The 27,299-nt window shown below is 42.8% G+C and overlaps 1 protein-coding gene across 1 annotated transcript in view; it reads left to right on the top strand.

Annotated features, from left to right (window-relative positions):
• trpc7b (transient receptor potential cation channel, subfamily C, member 7b) overlaps nucleotides 1–26,785 on the top strand; it is a 53,278-nt gene extending 26,493 nt beyond the window's left edge. Inside the window, exons 5-12 of the mRNA XM_069669674.1 lie at nucleotides 945–1,161; nucleotides 2,345–2,578; nucleotides 4,020–4,284; nucleotides 20,563–20,758; nucleotides 21,170–21,391; nucleotides 25,554–25,634; nucleotides 26,331–26,406; nucleotides 26,638–26,785. Of these exons, the coding sequence (XP_069525775.1) occupies nucleotides 945–1,161; nucleotides 2,345–2,578; nucleotides 4,020–4,284; nucleotides 20,563–20,758; nucleotides 21,170–21,391; nucleotides 25,554–25,634; nucleotides 26,331–26,406; nucleotides 26,638–26,777 (1,431 nt within the window). The 3' untranslated portion in view covers nucleotides 26,778–26,785. The remainder of the gene's footprint in view (nucleotides 1–944; nucleotides 1,162–2,344; nucleotides 2,579–4,019; nucleotides 4,285–20,562; nucleotides 20,759–21,169; nucleotides 21,392–25,553; nucleotides 25,635–26,330; nucleotides 26,407–26,637) is intronic.
• Nucleotides 26,786–27,299: the final 514 nt, after the last annotated feature.

The following is a 27,299-nucleotide window of genomic DNA, read 5'->3' on the forward strand; positions in this document are numbered from 1 at the left end:
AAACTCGCTCTACTGACTCTCTTATGCTTCCAGTCCCACACGTTTTCTCTGAACTTGAAAAATCTGCTTTTCATTTTTCAGTTTTCAGTTGTTTTCATTGTGTCACTTTCTGCATCTGACATCATTGCAAATGAGGGAAACCTTGATGACTTTCGAGGCTTAAATAAAGGTGTGACTGAATGAATGAACATTATTTTCAGTGGACGAAACGGCTGCTTTTTTTTTTGGAAAGGCTCTGATGTGAAACTGTGAACTACCTGCTCAGCTCTAGAAGACAGACTGCAGAAGTTAACAACTAGCTGATAGCCATAGCAAAGTTCCATGGTTTTATTAGGAAGTGGTGGAGACCAAAACAGAGCTTAAAGGACACTAAATATTGCACCATACATATAGCAGTTGGCCAGAAAAACATTTAAAGGGGGATCTTATGCTAATTTCAAGCTTCACATTTCACTTTGTGATACCTGTGCAGTAGCTCAGCATAATTTACAGTTAAAATAACTATAATCATTTTTCTCACACCGGTGCTCTGTGCAGGCCCTCGAACGGCCTCTGCCCGAAACGACTCAGTCAGCTCTGTGTCTTTAAGAAACCCCGCCCATACAAGCTCGCTTTCTTCTGATTGGCCAGCTCTCCGAAGCCTGCTGCGACGTCACAAAGTACAGCATCTAGAAAAAACTGTGTGAAACCTGGCGTTTACAGCAGCCTGCAGACTGAGCTGAGAAGCCTGGGGATTACTCCAACATACTTTTACCTACAGATCTGAAACTTCACCCACGTTTAGTTTGGACATCCAACATTGTAACATTATATGTCTTAAAATGTGAAACAGCATAAAACCAACTCTTTAAATGCAAATGTAAATCCCTGTGCTCATATCTTACAAGTAGAAGATCTCCAAATCAGCTTTATAAGATGCTAACATGTCAATACTGTGTTTCCAGCTGGGTCAGATCCTGCGGAGCCCCTTCATGAAGTTCGTGGCTCACGCCGTCTCCTTCACCATCTTCTTGGGGCTGCTGGTCGTCAACGCCTCCGACCGCTTCGAGGGTGTCAAGAACCTGCCGAATGAGACCATCACAGACCACCCGCGACAGGTGTTCAGAGTAAAGACCACCCAGTTCTCCTGGACCGAGATGCTGATCATGAAGTGGGTGCTGGGTGAGTCACATGGTCCACACCTAGTGTGAAATGATGCACAGTTACCAGTTAAAATACAGTTACATGTAAGATACCAAGGTTTGAAAAGTTCAAATGCTTATTCAAAGTTCCCTTTAAAGTTTCTCCACATCACAACACAGCCTTCTTTCAAATCAAGTTCCCAGAAAGAGGCTGAACTCCCCAACTTTAATTTGAGGCAGAATTAAAGATGAATGCATGCACCACCAAACCAACCGAGTGGATGAAAGCAAAGGTATTAACAATACAACAACCCATTCCCTTTTATCCTCCAAACATCAAATACAAGTCTCCTGGTTGTACGCAGTGGAAGCAGTGGTCAGGCTGAGTCCAAACGATAAGCTGGAGGGAAATTTTTGGAGGTTGACCTGAGAGATGGTGCCGAGGAGAGATTAGAAGGTGGGATGGAGAGAAAGAGAAATGGAGGAGCGAGATGAAAGCAAAAGGAGGAGTGAAGAAGAAGAAGACATGCGTGAGGAAGCAGGAGGAAAGGCGGGGATGACGGGAAAACAAAGACAAACTCCACAGATAAATAGCCCATGGCAATATCTGTCAGAGCTCAGCTGCTTCCCATCTGCTGATGTTCCTCCTTCTTCACACACACACACACACACACACACACACACACATATAACAGCATTATGCGAGTGGTTTGTGTATGTTGGCGCACATATGCTCCTGTATTTATTTGTTTACGTATAATGGCGCCATTCTTTCCCCAGGCATGGTCATTTTTTGGCAGCAGGTGCTCGTGTGTGTTCTTCTGTGTGTGTGTGTGTGTGTGTGTGTGTGTGTGTGTGTGTGTGTGTGTGTGTGTTTGTGTGTGTAGAGCAGGGTAATTGTAATTCCAGCCCGATGCTTTGAAGGCCCAGTAATTGTTATAGAGATGATACTGATCAGGGCGCCTTTTCAGTAAGCAATTTTCTCCTTGTTTTGGCTCCAAATAGAGAATGACAGAGTGCTTGTGTAGGACGAGTGTGTCCATGTGTGTGTTTGTTTGCACCTGAGCTCTGAATGGAGGTGTTTGAGTGCTTGGGTGTAAATTAGCTCTGTTGTTGACATCTGTGTGTATGTAGATAGAGTGCCTGTGAAATCCTCTTCCTCTTGGTGCTTTTGTCTTTCCAGTGTTCCCACGATGTATTCATGTATGTGTGTCTTCCCCCAGGTATGATATGGTCCGAGTGTAAGGAGATCTGGAGCGACGGGCCCAGAGAGTACATCATGCATCTGTGGAACGTTCTGGACTTTGGCATGTTGTCCATCTTCGTGGCGTCCTTCACGGCACGCTTCATGGCGTTCCTCAAGGCGTCCAAAGCTCAGCAGTATGTGGACATGCACGTGCCTGACGAAGACCTCAGCAACGCCTCGCTGCCCGAGGAGGTCGCCTACTTCACATACGGTGAGCAAAATATGGATCCAGCTTAGTCTGCTTCCTGTTCGTCACACCCTTTTCTTCCTTATCCAATGTCTCTGATGTTCAGCCTCTTTCTGCCGCAAACTGTCTCACCTCTTATCTACCACACTACTTCCACAAAAGGACAATTTGACACCACATGATAAATGTAAACACTTCTGCACGAGGCGCTTGAATCCTTGTGCTGCTCCAGTCTCTGATAAGGTTGCAAACCGAAGGAGTATTTGTGTAAAAATGTCAAGATTATCTAAAACCCTGAGCTGGGACTCTAGAAAATGACAGCGTATTTGTCATTTGTCTTAGCATGTCGCACATATTTGTGCACACGTTCTCCTGTTTGATCTTTGGCAGCACACCTCTTTTTTTATTTACTCATAAGAACATATCAAAGAGGAAGATAACTATAATAACCTGGGAGTGTGAGGGAGTGAGTGCATTCTCCAGACAGTATATAAAAGGAGATCATTACAGCAGGGAATAAACAATTCATGCACCATGTTTATGTTTCTACCAATAAGTCAAACAAGACAGAAGCCACTTTCAATTACTGCGCAAAAGCACAAACACATGCCCACGCAGTATACGCACATGCAGAGTGTGTAAATGTATTTACTAGCAGACTCCAACAGACTCCACACCTCTTTATGGCCTACTAAGAGAACCATAGAGGCCTAAGAGAAGCCTCATCAGTGCTGTCATCTGGTGGTGTGACTCTGTCATGACACACCGGTACATGAAGAAGGAGGTGTCCTTGAGTGTTAGTTATCATCTCTGAAGGAAACCTTCAGTGTGATATACTGTACATACCTCTTAGATGTTTATAGTTTAAAATCAATTCAGTGAAATTAGTCCGTCTTTTATTACTTTTGTTTTCTTTATTAGTCGTCCTTACATAATTAATCTCTTTTTTCCCTCTAGCTCAATTATCCTCTTCGTCATCCTTCTCTTCTCCCTCGTCTTCTCCTTGGACACACTGTCCCTTTATCTTATCTCTTTCCTTTTATCAATCTCATACTCGTTTCCTTCCCTCCTCCCTCACCACTCTCCTCACCTAATGCTTCTTTTTCACTGTCCCTTCTCCTCCTTTAAAGCACACGTTCCTATAGCAGAGATTCTGCTCTTTAGGAGCATCTCTTGCAAACATTTAGATCCTCCTGTAACCAGAAGTTTGCTCCGTACATACAGAACAGCTTTGTGCAGCTGATGCCTGAGTTTAACATTGTGCCAAAGAAATGCAGATTTACTTGCATACCTGATGCCTCAGATTTTATTCAGTGTGAAAAAGTTTGTCCGTTAAAATCTGAACCAGGGACCTATTTTATTGTGCAAATGGGTAAATAATCAGTTTCCCGCAGTAGTTTTCTAGTTTTATTCAAATGACACATTAGCAGCTCACTCAGCCACTTTTTTCCTTTGTCTTCTCCAGCCAGGAACAAGTGGCGCCCCTCCGACCCCCAGATCATCTCAGAAGGCCTGTACGCCATCGCCGTGGTGCTGAGCTTCTCTCGCATCGCCTACATCCTGCCCGCCAACGAGAGCTTTGGCCCACTGCAGATCTCTCTGGGGCGCACGGTCAAAGATATCTTCAAGTTCATGGTCATCTTCATCATGGTGTTTGTGGCCTTCATGATCGGCATGTTCAACCTGTACTCGTACTACCTGGGAGCCAAGTACAATCCAGCCTTCACCACGTGAGTAATGCCCGGGCTGTGTACGCTGAATGTGGGATTAGATATTGGTTCTGTCTTAACACATGAAATTAAGTGTATTTACTGTAGCACCTTAATGTAACTCACAAGAGTAAAGACCAGAAAAACAGATCAGTTACAGATCAGTTTGAACATATGCCATCACATCTCCACGTCTGCAGACGGCCCTGCTCTGCTCATCTGATATCAGACTGTCAAGCAGAACAAGAAGTCATGTCTAAAGTATCTGATTTGGGTCCCATGAGACTATAATTGCTGGACAAAGCCGTAGAACATGGCAATCCTCAAGACAATGTGGATCAGCACGTTGTCCTTGATGAGGCGGTTTGCCGGGTTCATTAAATCCTCGGTGCTTTATCAGCGGCAGAGATCGAACTTTAATCTCCCCTCAGGCCTCGTACTGGCACTCAGGCTGTTTGCTTGTATTTAATTGAAGAATGGTGAATGCGATGGCTGTCTTAAGAAAATCTATAACAAACACAGGAGAATTATGGCCTTATCACACAGTATTAATAAAGTTGTGGTACAAAACTGGCCTGTTATTACATGTATTAATGCGCAGTAGCATAGCGGCTGTCTCCCCTTAAACACAACTAAAATAACATGAACTTTGGTGGCAAGTGACAGTGAGAGATCCCAGCATCTGATTCTGTCTGAGCTCCGTCTGAGTGTTAAAATTTAAACCCCTCATGTTTGATCAGAAATAACCTTGATTTGACGTGCAGTTAAGGATGAGGCAAAACATCTCGGCCTATTGATTTCTTAAAATCCTTTTGGTTCAGGATCAATATGGATGTGAAGGTTCTGAAGGAGCGAGAGAGAGCGGCTTTGGGAAATGTTTTGACAGAGTCTCAGAAGTTTTTGATGCCAGGCTAAACTATCTGTTAAAGTTTCTCTGAGGCATGAAGAGCTTTTCTGTCGTTTGATAAAGTGTCGGGGTGCAGTCTGGGAATTATCGAAGCACAAAACACACAGAGGAAGCGTTTGACAAAGATGTGATGGAAAGTAGCTAAATCCAGCCATCTCATCTAACTACAGCTAACTATGTTAGCATTCTTCATTCAGGACTTAATCAGACACGAACAGTGAACCCTTACAAGTCTTCTTACATACAGTGTTAATTATGGTCAGTGTACTTTTTGGTCTTTGATTTTTTCTTTTAGAAACAGAAATCAATAAACCAAAAACAAATAACTTTAATTTCAAATAAAAAAATGAAAAACAATTTTTAGTTTTTATGCTCAGAAATACAAAATACACAAAATTGAAATACCACTTAATTTTATTTTTCTCCTGTATAAAGCATAAAATAAGATAGCTAGAAAACAGCCGATTTTTCATTTTCTGAAACCAGAAGTTCTTCGTTAGTTTTATTGTTAGCAGCATCCACAGATATCTATGGCCATTTCTGGCCCAATCCCAATCTCCACCCTAAAGCCTGAGCCACACACTGTATAAAAAGATGGACGACATGACAGCTCCCTAAAAGTGTCGCCAAAACATCTCTATCGCCCCCTGCTGACTGGCTGCAGTATAGGTCATAAAGCCCGCCTCCTCCATGTTAACAGATGGGACATGAGTCAAATAAATGTTTCTCAAACATTATAGTTAGTTATTATCATTATTTATGTCCATTTTTCTGACAAGTTTATTTTTAATCATTTATTTGATGCTGTCAAAAGGATGATTGACAGCTCTGTTGACAAATACGGCTCCTGCAGCCGATCTGTTCCTGATTAGCAGAGTAGAGGAGGAACAGTGAGAGGAAACGTAGCTAACACTAAAGCTGGAGTCATACACAACACAAGAAGCTGTTCTTATGCCGGCGTGCGGTACCAGCTGATCTCTACTCTACTGCTGGCTCCAAATTACGTCACCATCACAAGATGGCAGCGCCCAGGAGAGCAGATGGAGATGCGTTGTACATCTAAATGGACTGTACTTATATAGTGCTTTTCTAGTCTTTGCGACCACTCAAAGCTGCTTTTACACTACATATCACATTCACCCATTCACACTCACATTTACACTGATGGCAGAGGCTGCTACTAAGTGCCCAACTGTCAATCAGCTATCGCATTCATATATTCATATTAATTTGGGGTTCAGTGTCTTGCCCAAGGACACTTTGACATGTAGACTGAGGGAGCTGTGGATCGAATCTCCGACCTTCTGATTGAAAGACGACCAGCTATACCACTGAGCCACAGCTGCCCTTATGGATACCGGCAAAGCTTCTGGTTTCAGAAAATGAATGTTTTTCATCTTAGTTTTCTTGCAATTAATCAATAGCTTTATAAAGGAGAAAGAACTAAACATGTTTTTCATGTATATGTTTTAATTTTAAAGAATCAAATACCCATTTGTTTTTCTTAAAGAAACAAAGACCAAAAAGTACACAGACCCTGTATGTACATCTCTTCTTTCTGTTGGCCTTGATATTTGAAAATCATCCATCTGAAAGTACAAGAGGTCGATACCACCACTCCAAACACACTTAACTTGCTAAAGTGCTGCACAAAATCATCAGTCACCTGTTTCAAATGGTCAAGTGCACATTTTACTGAAGGGCTGTGTTACAGTTACAGGCTGACCACACAAGGCTTTAAATATGTTCTTTCACTTTCAATTCTCCACGTCAGCTGTAAGTGATTCAAAGTATATTCTATCACTTTTACTTTAGGATTTATTTTACAGGTGAGTTGGTGTTTTATATATTAACCTGTCTGTAAAGAAATCAACCCGCCCGCCAGCGTTATATCATTCTAAATCTCACCGCCTCCCTCCTTCATTTCAGCCTCTCCGTGCGCTCATCCTGCCACATCGGCCGCACACAGATTGATGCTGGCTCTTGCGATGTACGTGTCTGATATTTGTAGGAAAGTTATCCATCTCGGCCTGCTGACAGAATCTCTCAGCAAGTCTGTTTATCATCATTCATCAAAGAATGAAACCCCACTCTGAGCTGTCTCCCCTGTCACATATCAGTCTTCATTTCCTCAGAGGAAGACATCTGCACGTTTAAACTGATGACATGACACAATCCAACAGAGCGGAGAGGCTTTACAAGTTGGGCTGTAATTACATTGTCAAATATGCTTCTTTTTAATAACCAGATTGGAAAAGTCACTCCAGGTGAAGTTTTTCACCTTGTACATTAAGGTGCATACTTTCTAGCTGCAGGACAGCCTGGATTAAAGGAGTGTAAAGTAACTCTGTCTTTTCGGCACGTTTGGTAATCAGTCACCAAACAGGTTTACAGGTTCTTCATATCAGTGAAGAACACATTAAGAAAGTTAGTCAGAGTGTGACTTGACTTCTTGCCCTTGGTTAATGTTGCATTAGCAGCGTTCCAAGGAGGAGAAACTGCTGCCAGATCTGCACATGAGCTTAAACCTTGTGTTGTGGACCTGTTTGCTGTGTGGAGGTAGTTTGGTCCACCACACGTTGCTTCTGTGAGGACTGTCTGGTCCACTTTTTTGATCTCAAACTAAAGAATCTAACTTGATAAGGCTTAAATGACCTGGGATTGTGTTGTTTATAGTCGTCTTGGCAACCGTACAGCGCTTGTGACTCCTGGCAGAGTTTACTGTGCCAGACTGTTTGCCTGTGCCTACACTTCTTATCTTGTTCGGCACCTGTCTGTCCACCTGCCTGCACTTGGGTCTATTTATCTACTTGTTGCAGCTGCTTTTCTCCTAAGTATGAGTGAAACTAAGTTTAGCCTTTAAACACTGTTCGTTTAGCATGAGCACGTCAGAAAAATCACTCAGATGTTTTGCTGTGATTCGGTCGTAAGCACAAGGCTGCAGTGCTGCAGATAATCACAGCAGTGCTGATATTCAGAATAACATCAAGACCTCAAGTGTGATATCGCTTTTATACAACAGTTATACAGGCGGCAAATAGTAGTAGACAGTAATAATAAACAACAGATTATTTTTCAACTAGTTCCACAACTTAACTGAAACTTGGCTTTTGTTGCCAAGCAACCCGAACATTCTCCTGCACCCTGTGTCTACAGGTTACCACAGATCAGCTGTTTTTGTACATTTATCTGTTTGTTTTAATTTATCGTTAACCAGTGACATAAGAGTCTGCTGTGTGATTCAGAGGCACCAGCTTGATTAATGTGGACACACACGGTCTGCTGTAATGTTAATTAACAGTATTCAGAACACCTGCCTGAGGCGGAGTGATGTTCTCTCTATCAGCACTCATGGAATGCCTGTCGTCCAATCAGATTACTTGGTCGGCACTAACTGTTGTATAATAAAGTACATCACACTCCTAAAGCTGATAAGCATAAGTATGGAAAGCCCGGGAGCAGTTTACACCTTTATGATCTGTTGAACATCCACCTTCCATAGAATCACTACTGATAATAGCTGTGTGATCCGAGTTGTACTGTAAAGGACCATGCCTTCCCATGCTGTCTCTCCTTCCTCCACCTCTGTGCTGTGCATGTACAGCAGCTCCTCTGCCGAGCACCGGCTCAGGAGTCTTAGAGGCTGCGAGTTCTGCTTGGCTGCCCACATGGAGCTGAAGATCCAGGCAACATGATGAGCAGGCAGACAGAGAGGGAGTTAACTGACAGAGAGGCGGACAGACGGGTAGAAAAGGGAGTCTAATGGAGTCGGAATGGACAGTCAGAAAAGATTGCGGTCACAACCCGAGAGTCAGACATAAAGGAGACTTCTCAAGGAGCAAAGGACAAGTAGAGAAAGGACCTCAGGCCGAGCAGATGGAAGTGCCTTATCATCACCATTACACACTCTTTTCCAGCATCAGGGCAGCTTTGTACGTTTTTTCCCTTTATCACTTCTCCGCTCCGCTTTAGAGATCTGCACCGAGGCTGCTTTAAGAAATCAGCAATAACACAGCTGAAAAAAAACCCCTCTGCTCTTCATTTATTATGACAAGGTTTTTTTTTTTGGAGTGTTTTTAGCAGGACAAGGTGCCTGCGTTTCTGTTCGTTAATGAGCCACGCTGGTGTTCCTCTGACAGCTTTTTAAATTGCCTCCCCTGTGGGAGCTGCTGCATAGAGATGTTTTTAATATGACAGAGACCCCTTAAATTGTGTTGTTGTCAATCTCACCACCAGGGGTCAGTGTGGCTTTAAGTCTAAACCTGGTTGTGCCATCGTCTGTACAGCGGTTGACAGCATATGCCTCGAATTGACTGGACAGAGAGACAGTAATGCATTTATTTTTGTCTATTTTTTAGCCTTATCAACACTTTTATTCAATGTTTTGTCTAAAGGTGTCTCATAGAATTCGCAGACTTTGCACTGTGATGCATTTTTCTGTCTCTTTTATGCCTGTGCTTGTTTAGTTTTCACTTAATTCAGTTTCTAGGTGTCACTGTGACATGTTTGGTATGAGTCCGGCTTGTGCTGTGCCCGATGGTGAATTCAGAAGAAATATCTCCCGTCCTTTTTTGTGCCGTCTGTCACCCAGCAGAGAGCATGTGCCTGTCTGGATGTGTGTGTGTGTGGGCTGTGAGACTTTCTGATGGGGCGTGTTTGATGGAGGGCAGAAGAAAAGGCTGGTCTGATAGCTCTGATGCAGGAAGATGAGGAGGGAGCCAGGTGGAAGTAGTAATGATACCCCAGGAGGGGCCCACTCAGGCTGTTAGGAGGAGGAGGGAGGTGAGGAGAAGAAAGGGTGGGGTGTGGTTGAGGAGTGAGGCGGACGATATCACTCTCCACACACACACATACATACATGCACAGCTGGATGAGGCTTAATGAATGCCGAGCGGTAATAGCCACACAGACCCGGTCCCCCAGAGGCGCGACGACTCAGACAGCTATGTGACTCACACACTTAAAAAAAGAAACACACCACATGCTCTTTGTGGAGTGCCCACGCAGAAGTGTGCTCAAATACACTTAAGCAGGGACACACAAACAAGGGTCACACACACATACACTTCATCCCCTGTCTTGCTGTTTATTACAGCATATGTGAGAGGTGCAAACAAACATGTATGTACGAATAAATGCACGCGCTTATCAGGATTCTGATTTGGACGGAGCTGGTGGAGCGGTGGACCTGTCTATGTTCTGGTCAGCCATGCATGACAACACTGCACAGAGAGAGCGACAGAAAGACAGACAGGGAAAGGACAGGGGAGGTAAACGTTCTGAAATAGTCAGAGGCCGGAGCTGTGCAGATTTTGGGGCAGAGTGAAAGAAAAGACACCTTTAAAAATAATGATTTTTCTCATGCATCAAACTGTTTAATTGATACTGAGTATGTGCAGCACATCCGGTACTAGCAGTGCAACAATGTAAGTCCATTGGGAAGAGGAGGGAATGAGGGATGAGAGTAGATCCACAGGGGTGAGATGCAGATGCAGAGGCTCGGCTGTTTGTTCAGGCAGAAGGTCAGTGCACTCATTCTTACCACATACCATTAGAAAAAGTGGGAGGAAGTCAGAAATAACTCCTGCAGCATGTTCACTATACAGATTTTGTCCAGGTTTGAGTGTTACGGTGGTTTATAAACCATACTGGGCCTGTGGGTTAGTTTGTTTTGCAACATGGTCCATCTTTTCACACTATCGAAACATGATTGAATTGAAAGACACAATGAGTGCAGACACAGTTTGGGACAGATTGAAAGCATATCAGATTAAAGCCAAGGACAAAGCTGTGTGATGCAATTCAAATGAAGAGGGACACAAAGAGAGAGAGAGGGAAGGGAGGCAGACAGAGACAAAAGAAGGAGTAGAGGGGATGAAAGATGGCACATGGACATGCAGGGATGAAGATGCAGTCGGGAATATGAAGTTGAAGCTCTGACGGGAGGAAGGAATCGCAAAGGGTGTGAGTTGTTGAGTGAAGGAAAGAGTTATAGCAGGGTGGTGAGACTGGGGTCCCGGTGTGTGAGAGAGAAAGAGATAAGTGAGGTAGTGTCGGGCTGAGAAAAGAGCAAAGAGAGACGTTATTAGCTCTGCAGGTGAGACAGAGGTGTCGTGTTCAGCCTTTACCAGCCAAGCGCATCTTTCTGTCAGAATGAGGAGAGGAGACATAACTACAATTAAGGTGGGACAGACGGAGAGAAGAGAGAGACGGATATAAGAAAATGCAACCATGCAGTGTAACCAGTTTGGGCTTCTAAATGTCACTGCTCGGATCAATATGTTCAGATCTTGTGCCTATATTCAATACGTTCTGATCAATTCTTTCATTATAATACCAAATGATATTAAGCATTTTCAAGAGCCGGGACAGCACCCCACATATGGTCATGGAAACACTTCAATACTGATCTGTAAGTCATTACATGTAGAATTAGTTCACTACAGGTGGTTAATAATTGGCTGTTTGTTAAGCTCCGCCCTCCTGAGTTTAAGTTTCTTTCTGTCAATCTTTCTAAAACACAATGTATGTCAAACTTTGGTGAGTATGAGTTTGAATTATTTTTATAAACTGAGGGATTAAGTGATTAAGTGTTCCTCTATGGGATGTGAAAACTCCCCCTATTCTTAGGAGAAATACACTATTTAAAAAAAACATTGGATTAGCTGGAAAAGGCATCGACTGTTTTTCTGAGCTCATGAAAAGTTTACTTTGAGAGAGACTTGGTTCTCAAAGGATAGCCAAGCTCACAACATAAAATCATCATATAGAATATGATTCTTTGTTGTAGATTAAACTACCCGGCATTATATAACAAGGTTAAAATCAGCCCAACCTTAAACCACAATCAATTTAAAATATTCATAAATTCAGCGGTAATATTACTCCAGTGGATTTTACTTTAGATTGTTGAGGTACATTTGCTGATAACAACCACACACTTAATTAAGGTTTAAATGCAGGTTGAAGACGAGGTTTAGACAAGATAGACAAAGGTTTCACCAAGATAGATAAATGTTTTAAAAAGGTAGACGAAGGTTTCACAAAGATAGACGAAGGTTTTGATAAGATAGACGAAGGTTTAAAGAAGATAGACGAAGGTTTCACCAAGATAGATGAAGGTTTTAAAAAGGTAGACGAAGGTTTCACAAAGATAGACGAAGGTTTTGAGAAGATAGACGAAGGTTTCACCAAGATAGATGAAGGTTTTAAAAAGGTAGACGAAGGTTTCACAAAGATAGACGAAGGTTTCACCAAGATAGACGAAGGTTTCACCAAGATAGACGAAGGTTTCGAGAATATAGACAAAGGTTTCACCAAGATAGACAAAGGTTTTGAGAAGATAGACGAAGGTTTCACCAAGATAGATGAAGGTTTCGAGAAGATAGATGAAGGTTTCAAGAAGGTAGACAAAGGTTTCACCAAGATAGACAAAGGTTTTAAAAAGGTAGACGAAGTTTTCACCAAGATAGACAAGGGTTTCGAGAAGATAGGCAAAGTTTTCGAGAAGATAGACGAAGGTTTCACCAAGATAGACGAAGGTTTTAAAAAGGTAGACGAAGGCTTCACCAAGATAGACAAAGGTTTTAAAAAGGTAGACGAAGGTTTCACCAAGATAGACAAAGGTTTTAAAAAGGTAGACGAAGGTTTCACCAAGATAGACAAAGGTTTTGAGAAGATAGACGAAGGTTTCGCAAAGATAGACAAAGGTTTTGAGAAGATAGACGAAGGTTTCACCAAGATAGACGAAGGTTTCACCAAGATAGACGAAGGTTTCGAGAAGATAGACAAAGGTTTCACCAAGATAGACAAAGGTTTTGAGAAGATAGACGAAGGTTTCACCAAGATAGATGAAGGTTTCGAGAAGATAGATGAAGGTTTCAAGAAGGTAGACAAAGGTTTCACCAAGATAGACAAAGGTTTTGAGAAGATAGACGAAGGTTTCACCAAGATAGATGAAGGTTTCGAGAAGATAGATGAAGGTTTCAAGAAGGTAGACAAAGGTTTCACCAAGATAGACAAAGGTTTTAAAAAGGTAGACGAAGGTTTCACCAAGATAGACAAAGGTTTTGAGAAGATAGACGAAGGTTTCGCAAAGATAGACAAAGGTTTTGAGAAGATAGACGAAGGTTTCACCAAGATAGACGAAGGTTTCACCAAGATAGACGAAGGTTTCGAGAAGATAGACAAAGGTTTCACCAAGATAGACAAAGGTTTTGAGAAGATAGACGAAGGTTTCACCAAGATAGATGAAGGTTTCGAGAAGATAGATGAAGGTTTCAAGAAGGTAGACAAAGGTTTCACCATGATAGACAAAGGTTTTAAAAAGGTAGACGAAGGTTTCACCAAGATAGACAAGGGTTTCGAGAAGATAGGCAAAGTTTTCGAGAAGATAGACGAAGGTTTCACCAAGATAGACGAAGGTTTTAAAAAGGTAGACGAAGGCTTCACCAAGATAGACAAAGGTTTTAAAAAGGTAGACGAAGGTTTCACCAAGATAGACAAAGGTTTTAAAAAGGTAGACGAAGGTTTCACCAAGATAGACAAAGGTTTTGAGAAGATAGACGAAGGTTTCACAAAGATAGATGAAAGTTTCGAGAAGATAGACGAAGGTTTCACCAAGATAGATGAAAGTTTCGAGAACATAGACAAAGTCTGTTTAATAGAAAATGAAAAGTCATGATTTAAATATCACACAAAACAGGAGCCAAAAAGAGTCCAAAATCCTTGTTTTGTGCTGCGTAAGCTAAAAGATGAATAAAAATAGAGAAAGTGATGAGCAGAAAACAGACAGCGAGGGAGCAGCAAATTAAAACAATGTTGTGAGCTTGATTTCCCATCAAAACACAGTTAATAGCTCGTCTTGCTGCGTTGTATTCCCCGCTTAATAAGATTTCCCTCCCACCATACCTGAAAACACTCAAATAAAACTGCCTCCTTCTGCACTGCTCTCTACCTGCTTCATTTAGCATTCCACTGTCTGTCAACACACACACACACACACACACACACATCAGGTTTTGTTCTGTTCCCCTTTTTTCCTCCTCTTTTGCTTTTTGTTTCTCTGTCAAACACACACACACGCACAAACACAGGCACACACACCTTAAGGCACAGGCAGGCAGGGGAGCATCTCGTGGGAGCAACATTCACTCATTCATTAAAAGCCATGGTGGGAAAGGCCCTGGTGTCACCATGGTGACAGCTTATTTGGTGCGATAGAAAGTTAAACTCAATTTAATATTAAAGATGTTTCGTCTTTATTTGTCTGTCTGTCTGACTACTTGTCTGTCTGTAGGAGAGATGAAGTAAGGAAAGCAAAGGAAAGGAAAGTAGAAAAAAGTAAAGAAGAGGAAAGGAGATGAAATGAGAGGAAAGAAAAGGAGAGGAAAGGTAAGGAAAGGAATAGAGAGGAGAGGAGATTAAATGAAATGAGAGGACAGGAAATGAGAGGAAATGAAAGGATATAGGAAAGGATAGGAACGGAAAGGAGAGGTAAGGAAATGATGGGAAAAGAGAGGAGAGTAAAGGAAAGGAAAAGAGCATAGAGGAAAGGTGAGGAGAGTAGAGGAAAGGATAGGAGATTAAATGAAATGAGAGGCAAGGAAAGGAAAGAAGAGGACAGTAGATGAAATGAGAGGAGGGCCAAGGAAAGGATAGGAAAGGAAAGGAGTGTAGTAAAAAGGAGAGGAGAATAGAGGAGAGGAAAGGAGAGGAAAAGAAAGGAAAGGACCAGAAAGGAGAGAAAAGGAAACCCATGGAGGAGGAGAAATGTAATATCTTGCTAATGACTGAAGGGCAGGAGGGGGAGTGAGGGAGCAGAAGGCCGGGTGCAGCCGTTCACACGGTCTACATTTGCATCCACATTTACATTCGATGTGAGAATATTTCTGCAGATTAAACAAAGAAGAGAAATATATACGAGAGGAGCAAAATAATGAAAGAAAGAAAGAAGGATAAATCAGGAGAATAGATTGAGTGACAGAAATAGCTAAAAGCTGTTGGGATGAAAGATGGAAGCAGCGTCAGGGAGGGGGAGGGAGGGTGATGGGGTGAGAGATATAAACCAGTGGCAATAGGACTATAATGAGAAAACGGGTGAGAGAGAAACGGACAGGAAAGAGAGGCAGGGGTGAGCGAGAGAGAGGAGCTGAGACAACGACAGTAACAAACAGAAAGCGAGAGAGTCGCAGAGAGAGTGTGAGAGCATGTCTCTGGGGGGGGGGGGGGTTGATTTGGGCCTGTGGGTGATTGGGTTTGGACTGCTCCCGCCGAGCCGAGGTGACTCACCCGTCTCCCACACACAGACGCACACTATGATGTATGTGGAAGGAGTGTTTGTGTGGTAACAAAGTTAGTTCTTTTCTGTCAGAGTCCTGCAGGGCTAAGTGTGTGTGTGTGTGAGAGAGAGAAGCCTTCATGTTGCGTGCAGCCTATTGGGAGCTGCCACTCTTAATAACAGATAATAACACACTGTCCATCTCTGTCTCCAGATGCCCGCTGTCCCTGCTGATTCACTGCCTGCTGTACGACGCACTTATAAAACACACAAAGACTTTGAAATGAAATCATCTCATTCATCTCGTGGTTAAAAATACTCCATTATCCAGAGCATCTCATTTATCTCTGCAGCAGTGGATTGCATAATACACGCATGACCTGCACCTGGGCTGACATTAGCAAAAGACACATTGAAATTTATCAATGTTGTTGATCTCGGGGGATGCATTTTAGGTTCTTCATAATTACACTTCCTGCCTGAGAGGCTCCTCAATCAGGTTTAAGTGAATTAAATCAGCAGAAAACAGGGCAGGCAAAACAAATGAGGATGCATAACAGCACTCTGCCTGTGTATAAATATTACCCAGAATGCAAGAGGACCCTCCACTTTTACTTCGATCCATAAGCGTTCTACGGCTGTGAGTTTACTTCTTGGAAGTTGTTTAATAATGAAATAATGTGCCTGGGCGAACATATGAACAATGCATATAAATAGTGCTCTTTGTGGCTCTAATTGTGTGTGTGTGTATTCGTCCCTGCCAGTGTCTGCTTTAATGGCACATTAACGCAGCCTGGAACAAAGCCCTTCATCATTATCTACACTCACATTTTTGGGAACATGAAATTCTATATCGAGCGAGCGCTTCACACGGGTGGGAAGGAGAGCTGGAAGACAGGATAATTTGATTAAAAAGATAATGAGGATATAACATAATCGAGAGCAGATAATTGTCCCCTTTTTTATGTTTGGTTTCATATTTCAAAAGCCACTGGAAAGCATTCTTATCTTGTAAAGAGAGGCTCCAGATAAGCCATGAGACATTATTGAAAGACAGGCGGATGAAAATAACCGTTTTTTCAAGGCAAGTCCGCCCAAAATCACCTTCCTCGGCTCTCCTGATTGCACGAAAAAGCCGGGCGGACGCGTGTGATGTGAATAGTGAGTGAGAAGATGGTGTTGTTGATAACAGCCCTCGGTTGCAGCAATAGTCTGTCTGACGTCGAGGCAACACAAAGACAAAACGCTCTTTATTCTACTATTAATGCTCGTCAGTGTGTTTCTGTTTACTCGTGTCACTGTGATGTGGACACTTATTCTCGAAGCAGTTATCAACCAGCTCGATGATGTGTTGCGGCCGGTTCAGATGTCATTCTGGTTCAGAGAAAGATTCTTTTATGGTTACAAGTTGTTCCTCTGGTCAGACGTAGCTTAATATTGCTAGTAGCCTCGATTTGAAACACAATTATGTTGGATCGTTTGACTAAATCAGTGCCTAGCTGCACATAATTGTGCATAACAGTGCATTAATCAGTGCTTCTCGAGATAAGACGATGTATTTGTTATGTTACGTGATCTTTCCTTGCTTTGGGAAACTGCTTAGTATGTTTACTTTAGGGGAGGTCAGAGGTCAGGGGCTTGTAGGGATTAGAAGAAGGGTGAGTTAGTACCTGGAGATTTGAGTGTTATTTTTCCTCATGTGTTTCGCAGGTCGCACTAACATGATCTGCGTGTACCAGCTGGAAGTAAAGCCATAAATATTCATCTATATGGTGCATAGAGATAATAACCTCCTCATGTGTATTCTGTTAACAACAAGTCTGTTAACTTGTATGTTTGATGTATCATTAGAGTTACAAGAATGCAAACACTAACAAGCACATCAAATGTCTACAGGCTAGCGCGACGATGAACAGTGTAACAAGCACCGACTCTGGTACATGAACAAACCTGACCAGGCCTGAATCCCCCGGGTGCTCCCGTCGGTCTCGTACATTATGTACTGGAAGTTTCGAGAACAGCCAGTCTGTTCGAGAACAAGCATCAGCAGTGTTCGAGTCAGGTCGAGAGGAGTGTACGGATTTGTTGTAATGAACTGTCTCAACGGCGAGTGCAGACAGCTACAGTAAGCCCAGAGGGGAGAAATGTGGATCCGTCAGTCACCACCTGCACTGCTTAAAGGAAGATAAACTTTTTTAACACTCGAGCAAGTTTGGAACACCGGCCGAGGGTGTAATGCAGCAACTTATACTTTATCTGTGCGGTATAAAAGCAGAGGGGACAGATTTTGTCATGGCTGTTTTTTGAGTGCAAGCGTGTGGCTATTTCCTCGAGGCAGCATGTAAATCCACAATCATCAACAGAGAATAATTATTTGTTCATTTTAAGCCTGGCTGTAAAAAAACCTGCTAACCACACAGACCTTGAGTATGCAAATTCCAATTTTGGCAGAAGCCCATTACTCATAGTAAGACACTAAGTGAGATAAAACATTTTTCTGGCCTTTAAGGCTACAAGGTTTCAGTCTGTTGTGCTTTTAAATTAGTGCCTGATAGATTTATAGTGGCACTCATTCATGTGACAATTTTTAGCATGTAAACATGTTCACGATGCACTCAGGGTCTGTACACAGCTTTCATACACAAGTGATATACATGGAGGTTAGCGGGGATCGTACGTGTAACGACAGATCTGTCATGTTGTGAGCAGGTTGTCAATACATGTTAACATGGAGAAATCACAAATATGGGATGTCTTTTCCATGTGACAGCATGTTTGAAGAAGGAGAAACCACCTATTCAGAGATTAAAAACTATATATATATACTTTGTAAGAACCATTAATCATGCTGTTAGATAGACACCCGAAGGCCATATGGTAAAAGGAGTCATTGGGGAGTGTTTCCAGTGAAGGAGGTCGTTCTACTCTAAATTAAATAAAGACAGTAAATGTAGCTCTACCTGCTAGGAGCATTCAGTTTGTTACGTTTCCTTGAAAGCAACATATTTTTCTAGGAAATGTGTTGCAAAAAAAGCAGAGCAGATTCTTGGAAGTTTTGCAGCTCAGTCAGAAATAGATAGCACACATGGAGACCTGGTGCTAAAGGTTAAACACTGTGTTTAGGATTCCTTCTGAACGGTTCAAGCTGTGGAGTCTGTTTCATGTGTGTGAGAAAGAGAGGCGGAGGAGGGGAGGATCCGTGCCTGTGTGTGTCTGTCTCTGTCTTTTTATGTACATGAGAGTGTTTTCCTCTCTTTGCCTTCACCTACCATACATCTTTGAAAGACCTTAAGTTAGAAGACGCCTTCGGCTCCAAAACCAGGAGGCTTCAGATCTTCTCCTTCCTTCTTCAGCCCCTCCAGCACTCCAAGCCGGCGGCTCCCCTTCCCCACTGAGCCCCCCTCTGTCATATCCAGCCCCTGCACACTTACCGCTCATGGAATATTTAACGACAGACATGCACCTGAATGTCAATGTGCACGCTCGTGGTCAGTGTCAGAGAGTGATCCCTCAGGCTGGACCTCAAAAAGCACACCACATGTTTTATTGAAGCAGCATTAGAGTGGTTGATTTCATGAACGTCAGGGTGAAAGGAAAGTAGTTCCTGCCCTTTAAGAACGCAACGCCTATGTCGTTTCTTTCTTTCTTCTTTCGTCTTAAAGAGGGGGTTTTATGCTGTCTCACATATTAAAGGGGACATATTTTAGTTATGCAATCAATTTCCTCTCCTTCCTCCTGAACGAACAAGCCGTTTTGCCATTCAAAGGTTAGACCTTAGCCATGATTGTCGGACAGTAATTGGAGTGACCGCGTAGCCATGTGGGATCGCACACGTTGGGGAGTGGGCGCACTGCACTGTCACTCCAAAGTTGTAGAAAACATGGCTGCTCTAGGATCGGTTATTCGACCTTATATGTACGAGCCAGAATCACCTAGAGGTATCGGAATGGTCAGGCAAAATCTTGACAAAGACTTGACTACAAGCTAGTGCAAGAAGGCAGCCTGAGATGAATGATGATTGGTCGATTTCAGCGAAAGCAAGGTTCTACATAGAAACCTACAGCTGTTCTGAACAACCCATTTTAGAGGCGACCTTTTTAAAAATGTAATTCTTGAAAAACACGGAACTATGCAGTTTTCACTTTTTCACTGTGAACAATAAACACTCAAAAATGTGAAACACATGCAAAATATGTTCAGTTCAGATCTGTAGGTAGAAGTATGTTGGAGTAATCCCCAGGCTTCTGAGCTCAGTCTGCAGGCTGCTGTGAACGCCAGGTTTCACACAGTTTTTTCTACACGCTGCACTTAGTGATGTCACAAAGTGCAGCCTCAGCAGGCTTCAGAGAGCTGGCCAATCAGAAGAAAGTGGGCTTGTAGGGGCGGAGTTTCTTAAAGGGACAGAGTTGAGCAGAGGCTGTATGAGAGCCAGAGTTTTTTTTACTGTTAATTATGCTAAGCTACGTCACAGGTATCACAGAGTGAAATGTGAAGCTTGAAATTAGCATAATACCCCCCTTTAATGTTTCTTTTCTGTTTATTCAATGAACAGTCTCACAAATTTAACTCATTTAAAGTTAACCGAAGAAAGGAAGTTTGACCACCAGACGTTTTTGGAAATGTCGAATAAGTTTAATCAAACTTAAATTTTATCAGCATCATTTCTAGATACGACCATGGCACTCTAAGAAATGTGCCACTTACACCTTAATTGTAATTTATGAAGGGAAAAAACTAACTTTAATTGTCTTTCCATTAAATGCAGCGATGTTTTAGCATTTATTTTGTGTGAAGGTCAAGACAGGACAAGGCTATAGACTTAATGGACTTATTTTCTTATAAGCCAGACGATGTCACAAACTCTGCAGTAGTCTAACATGTTTTAATGTATGTGTATGTTTAGTGCAGTATGTGTGAGACTTAAGGTATGTGTTTTTATGTGTGTGTGAGACAGATAAAAGGGACACTGTGCTCAAATTGGACATGACTCATCAGGCATTTCATCAGTGCCACCTCATAAACCCCACAGCATTAAAGCACATGTTCCATGTATTAGCTGTTGTTCTGTTTGCTGACTGCCACATCCTCTCTCTCTCTCTCTCTCTCCTCGCAGGGTGGAGGAGAGTTTTAAGACCCTCTTCTGGTCCATCTTCGGGCTGTCTGAAGTGATCTCAGTGGTGCTCAAGTATGACCACAAGTTCATCGAGAACATCGGCTACGTGCTGTACGGGGTCTATAACGTCACAATGGTGGTGGTCCTTCTCAACATGCTCATCGCCATGATCAACAGCTCGTACCAGGAGATAGAGGTACAGAAATGAGATGCAACGCAGAGAGGGGCTCATATTGTCAACAAGTCAATAAGGATCATTGTTTGATCCCCTCTGTGGCTGCGGGGGGATTAGAGGAGGACTCGAAAATACCAAGAGCTACACACAATCGATACAGAGACAACAAACAAAAACACAGAATTAAAAATAAAAGCATGAGTCACATTGGAAAGATGTCACAAAAATGAGATATGAATGAAAATACGGCTGTTAAAAAAAGCAGTGCAATAGGGATTTGATGTTTTTTCTGCACCTGCTACATGCGAGTGTCAAGACAAAATGACCACTGCTAAGAATGTGTGGATAGAGGATGCAATGTTTAAATAATAGTAACAGAGTGAAAGCCAATGAAACACATGTTGTTCTCTGTCTGTGTCTGTGTCTCTGCAGGAGGACGCTGATGTGGAGTGGAAGTTTGCCCGCGCTAAGCTGTGGCTCTCCTACTTTGACGAGGGTCGCACCCTGCCCGCCCCCTATAACCTCGTCCCCAGTCCAAAGTCCTTCTACTACCTGGTCCTCCGCATCAAGTCGTGCCTGATTCTCCTCTGCAAGTCCAACAGCCGTCGCCATAACAACGAGCTGGAGCTGGGCATGCTCAACTCGCAGGCTAAGGTCGGTGTCAGGAATTATTTGATCCCTAAAATCATGACAAATTCCAGACAAACTAAAGGATGTGTTTTATACAGTCCAGTATGAGACAGGGGGCAGCTAATGGGCTGACATTGTTTTTGACACTGTGCTCAATTTATGATTTTGAAAACCCAGCTGCAGGAGCCGCCATCTTTCTGAAGTGCACTGAATCAAACACATTTTGCAGGAACTGAAGCCAATAATTACAAGCTGATTACTGACAACATGCAGATTGTTTTTCATGCCTCCCATTCAGCATCTCTTTGTCAGACAACAGGAAAATATTATTATGAGGTGAAAGTTTACACAGCAAGTTAGAGCAATTTGAAATAGTTGGATTCATTTCAAATCTGCTCTCTTTGCTGTCGTGCAATTTATGTTTTTAAAAGACCATTTTGCTGTAATGGCCAACATACTTATTACCAGGAGTTTACCTCCATCCAGGTTTTCCGCTTTAACCCGTCTTAACCAGATGCATCCACAACAATCTGCAATGACCAGTATGTATAGGCATGTTTGAGTCATTGCTAAAAATGACATATATTAAATATAATGTGCTCACGTGGCCTTAAAGGGGCAGTTCTGATTTTTTTAAGTGGCCTGTGTAGGAATACAGAACCTTTGTAGGGTGAAAAACATAGATCAGAAGAAACGGCTGTCTGACAGCAGGGTGAAGCGTTAAAATATTCAAAATATAGTGCACACATGAACTGATATTGATATTTTTTAAGGTGGGACTTTTATATAAGTGGCTAAAGTATCTTTGGCTCCAAACCAAGCGGCAACCTCCGGTGTTGAAAAATGAAGCCAATGTGGAAGTTTAAAAAACTGCAATTCCTCGAGTGGCCACTTGAGGCTCCAGAAACCAGGAAATAACATTACAGCAGATGTGAAAATGATTTTCAGAGCAGAAATAAACATGTTTACAGCCTGGTACAAAAAACGGTTTTGTTATAAATAGCTCATCTTATTGTTCAAGATAACTGTACGGGGGGTGAATTTTTATATAACACACCCATTACATTTTTTCAAACCGGTAGGGGCAGTTTACTAGAGTGACAGGTGGATAGTGCTGGCTGTCTGCTAGACGTCAACAAAGACACACAGCCACACAGTAAACCAACATGGTAGCTTCCATATTTCAGCATCATTTACACAGTTGAGAAACCAGTGGCTGGCGTTAAGGTGGTTACGTCCATTATTTATACAGCCTATGCTCCAAACCCAGTGCTTAGCTTTTGTGTCGCTTCTCCAGCCAGCTTCTCCAAACAGGGGCCTGAGGGTGCTGACCCCCTTCTGCTGTAGACAATACTCTGACTATTGATAAGTACCTCATACAACCCCATGTCAAAAAGTCTGAACTAACCCTTTAAGGTTCAGACCCAGGATGCACATGAAAATCCCACTACAGCCTGAAATGCTTCAGCCTCATTCATTTCCACACTATTTCCCTCTCGAGGATTGTCCATCTAAATAAAGTCACTGTAATGAAAAGAAAGTCGTGCGTGAACAAAATAGCATAGGCCATTTAACACACATTCAATCGCTGTGCTGGTTGTTGTCCGCGAGCATTTCCTCCGTCTGACTCCTCAGCTCAAACGGCTCACCTCGCCTCACAGCTCAGCTCAGCTATTAGTCAGGCCGCCGGATCTGCCTGCGTCTGCTCAAATGCCTGGGCAGGTTTTGGATGGGGACAAGATGGGTTACACCCTGCTGCCTCCGTGAGCTCCTAAAGTTCGGTGCAGCTCTGACAGTTTAACCGCAGAGCCGAGCAGGTGCAGGGAGCGATCGATACAAGAGCTTACACCCGAGCACGAGGCAGCGCCGAGAATGTCAAGTGAGATTTAGAGAAGACAGCGAGGTCTCTCTGAATCAGTTATTTCCACCTTTCTGTCTTTAGGTCCATGTTTTTTTCATGTCGACTGTCTGAGGAGTGTTTCACTAATTGTGTTTAAAGCAGCACATGTTCATAAAAGATATCGAGTCAGTGTGACGGCCTGGATTGAACATGTGGAGCAGGAGAAGACTGAGCCTCTGGTTATATATTTATTATTGAACGTTCGTATGTAGGTCCGATAAAAGAGTAAAAAGTTTGTGTTTGTTCTTTAAGTGTTTGTGCTCTGTGTGTGTGTGTATACAGTAATTGAGGTTCCTTTCCTTTGGTGAAAATATCTTTCATATATTCACAGTAATGAGGACAATTAATTTCTCGCCAGAAGCAAACAAATCGAAAATCACTAAGCGAAGGAAGCGTAGCAGGTTATTGATGGAGAACAAGTCACAGAGTACAAAACAAAGAGTTTAGAAAACCTCTGCTCATAGAACAAAGTGTTCCTCACATTCACATGAAGCTGAAACAGAAGTTTCAGTTCTTCTAGTTTTGTGCGTGAGTGAATAAAACGATCATTCTGTGCCATAAAAAAAGAACATTTTGTTCTTTCAAAGAACACTCGATGAGTCTGAAAGTGGTTATAAAATCAGTGAGAGCAGATATGAGTGTAATGCTTAATGGTCTATTGTATGAAATTGAACTCCTCGGTTTATAAATGTTATAAATTCAACATATTTATATTCTGTGGTAGTATTGGCTGCTGCATGTAGTTCAGTCATGTTTCTGTTATGATGTATTGCATTTTAGGATGAATCTGCAACATCGATCCAACACTCCCTAAAATATAAAAAAGATGTGATTTTTTAGAGCTTTAAACTTTAAAGCTCCTGTGAGGAGTTTTTTTGTTGGTTATGAAACAGACTGAAATTAATTCAAAGTACTCTATATGAGCTACAAAAGCAAACCAGACCATCAGCAACAAGATTGATGATTTCTATGTAGTTATTTTTAATGCCTGGAACAGTTGGCGGTGGGTAGGTGTCAGATGAAGCGATTAACTGCACGCTGCCTTTGTTTACATTTTCCAGGGCAAACATTTAAATTGTGTGATACATATGACTGTTAAAGAAAGCAGGATGAAAAATCACCTAAAGTAATAATCTTGAAGATTTTCATGTAAATAAATGTTAATAAATGTGTTAAGTCACTATCGCTGAAAGAGGTAACTCAATGGTGACTGAGCCTATGGCCCACTGATGAAAGCCTTTGCATTTACAGTATATAGTATTATTATGGACTGGGTGTCTGGTGCGACTTGCGTGGAAAAAATCACAAGCGGCGCCCAGTTAGTGACGCTTTTTTCATCATCCAGCAGTGGTTGGTCTGCCAGAGAGGGTTTCTGCAAGTGTTGCGAGTAAACAGTAATCTACTATGGCTGAACAAACAAAGAAAAGATCGATGACTACAGATACAACTTCAAAAATAAGTGAAAATCCAAAGAAAAAGAAACAAATTTGACGCTCAGATGAAGACAAACTCTAAAAAGGAAAGCAACCGTCAGCGAGGAAACAACCAGAGCCAACAGTGGACGTCACACATGCAACACTATCTGGATACCTGGGAAGTGTGCCCCTGCAATTACCGTTTATCACCATCAGTGCCGCCAAAGAGAACAAAACTGAGATCTTAGAGATTAACACTTTAAAGTGAGTGATACATATGACAATTAAAGAAAGAAGGGTGAGATTTTTTTGTTGAAAAACACCACTTTAAGCATGTACAGGACAAAATCAGTGATAAGAAGTACGGCTTTGTCCACAGGGGGCGCCAAAATCAACACATACCAAAAGCTCCTCCTTTAAAAGGAGTTTGAACATTTTGTGAGTTATTTTTCAGAACTAGCAAAAATGTTATTCATTGATAAACCTTTATATTATTCTGCCATCATGTTGCGGTAACTCCAGGCCTCTGCATTCTGAGTGCTTATAGAGTAGCAGCTAGTTGTGTGTGTCCACACATAAGTTAAAACTCTTTTTGACACAGCGGCGCTGAACTGACACACAAGCTGCAAAGCAAGGTCGTGGACGAGGAAGGCATCTAGAAGTCACTTATCAGAGATTCACTCGGGCCAAGTGAGGCTGTGAATTCTCTTTGAACACACGTGTGAGAACTAGATACACAAACACTACTCCCTGCTCTTCATTGTTGTTTTATTTTGGCGGTGTGTTGCCTGCTTCAATTATAGAACACCACTCAACCCTGAAATGTGACATTAACATCGAACTGCTGTTTTGTATCTCACTGTCGCAACAGGATGAACGCTTCAGGGCTTATCCACGCCCGGGCGAGGAGTTCATCCCCAAGAAATCTAGAAAACACCCGACCAGATACCAGGTAAGTCCCGAGAAGGATGAGAATGGGAAAGAAGAGGAACAAAATGAGTGATGGAGAGAGAAAAGAGGAGAGGTATGGTGGCAGAGAGTCAGAACAGCAGGAGGGTGATAAAAGATTTTATGTAGAGAGAGGGAGAGAGAAAATGAGAGGGATGGGAAAGGTAAAGGGAGGTTTGGAGATGAGATAAGAAATCAGAGGGGGGTATTTAACAGAAAGTGCATCAATTGAAAGAAAGGCAATATTTCACATGGAGGAGGAAGAGGAAGTGAGCTAATTGAGAGACATCCACACTGAGGAGGGAGGACATGCTCCTCACCTTTGCACTGAAGGAAATCTAACCTAATTTTTCTTCCTGCTTCCTGGTTTCATTTTTTAACATTCAGCACACAAATACACCACACCTCTCACTCCAAGCATCGACCTGTCACTCTATTAGACGTTTGTCTGGGTGCTGACAGGTATCGACCCGTATCAAGATTGCCTACATGCAAAGATTGACTGCCTGAGCCTCGGCTGTGTCTGCAGGTCGTCCCTGTTGGCTGCGGATCAATACTCAACACTGGACGCACACACTGTAGGGACAAAAAGTAATTAGAGAAGGAGAAGTTTGCTCACTTGAGACGTGCACCACTTGTTGTCACCTCACCTCGTCACCTTCTTTCCATTTAATCTCCGTCTTTCCTCTCCTTCTCGTAGAAGATCATGAAGCGCCTGATTAAGCGCTACGTGCTGAAGGCTCAAGTGGACAGAGAGAATGACGAAGTCAACGAAGGTAAAAAAAAACAGTCCTTTTCATTTTGCCCACTCTCATTGTGTCAGTTTCTGTGCAGAATATGTGAGTGTGTTGACTGTGCTTAGACACAATGGGGCTGTATGGTGTCCTTTACTCACACGTGTCTACTGCTGAACGGTTCTGTGGCCTTGTACATCAGTGTCTTACCTGCATCTGTCTGTATGTGCTCACATGGCCTGACTCATGTGTCTGTGTGTGTCCACGTTGCAGGCGAGCTGAAGGAGATCAAGCAGGACATCTCCAGCCTGCGCTACGAGCTCCTGGAGGAGAAGTCGCAGGCGGCCGGAGAGCTGGCTCTGCTCATCCAACAACTGGGCGACAAGTTTGGCAAGAACACCATGAGGCACTGACGGGACTCACGAGGAGGAGAAGGAGGGAGGAAGATGTGAAAGGGAAGAAAGGGCGAAAGCAGGAGGAGGGGGGGAGCAGGGTCAGGGTGGAGAAAGAGGGAGGAGGAATGTGGGAAGACTGCAAGTGAGCGTGAGGTCAAAAGGTCAGAGGTGAACTGGGGTTTGTGTTGACGGCTTAATGCTAATTAAAGGCAACATCTTCAGGGAGAGAGAGACAGGAGAGGAAGACAGGCTCGCAGGCCGGGTGGGAGACAGAAGGGGACAAATGAGGAGGAAAACACAAGCAGAATGAGATATGATGAAGAGGCACCACGGGGCAGAGGACTGAAGGGCCCTCATATCCGCTGCCAGGAGACATCGGTGGAGGAGAGGGAGGGGAGGACGCAGAGGGAGAGGGGGAAGAAAGGCTGACTTTGCGTCTCTGTGCTCACTTTGTCAGGAGAAACATGGTGACGCCTGCGGAGATACTGTGCACCCCTTTACACAGCAGGCTATCTAATTAATGCACATCCATCCACGATG

This window comes from Semicossyphus pulcher, unplaced genomic scaffold, assembly GCF_022749685.1.
Source record: "Semicossyphus pulcher isolate SPU_LCO1_2020_fin unplaced genomic scaffold, fSemPul1.0.p SCAF_2, whole genome shotgun sequence".
In the NCBI taxonomy this organism is placed as follows: Eukaryota; Metazoa; Chordata; class Actinopteri; order Labriformes; family Labridae; genus Semicossyphus; species Semicossyphus pulcher.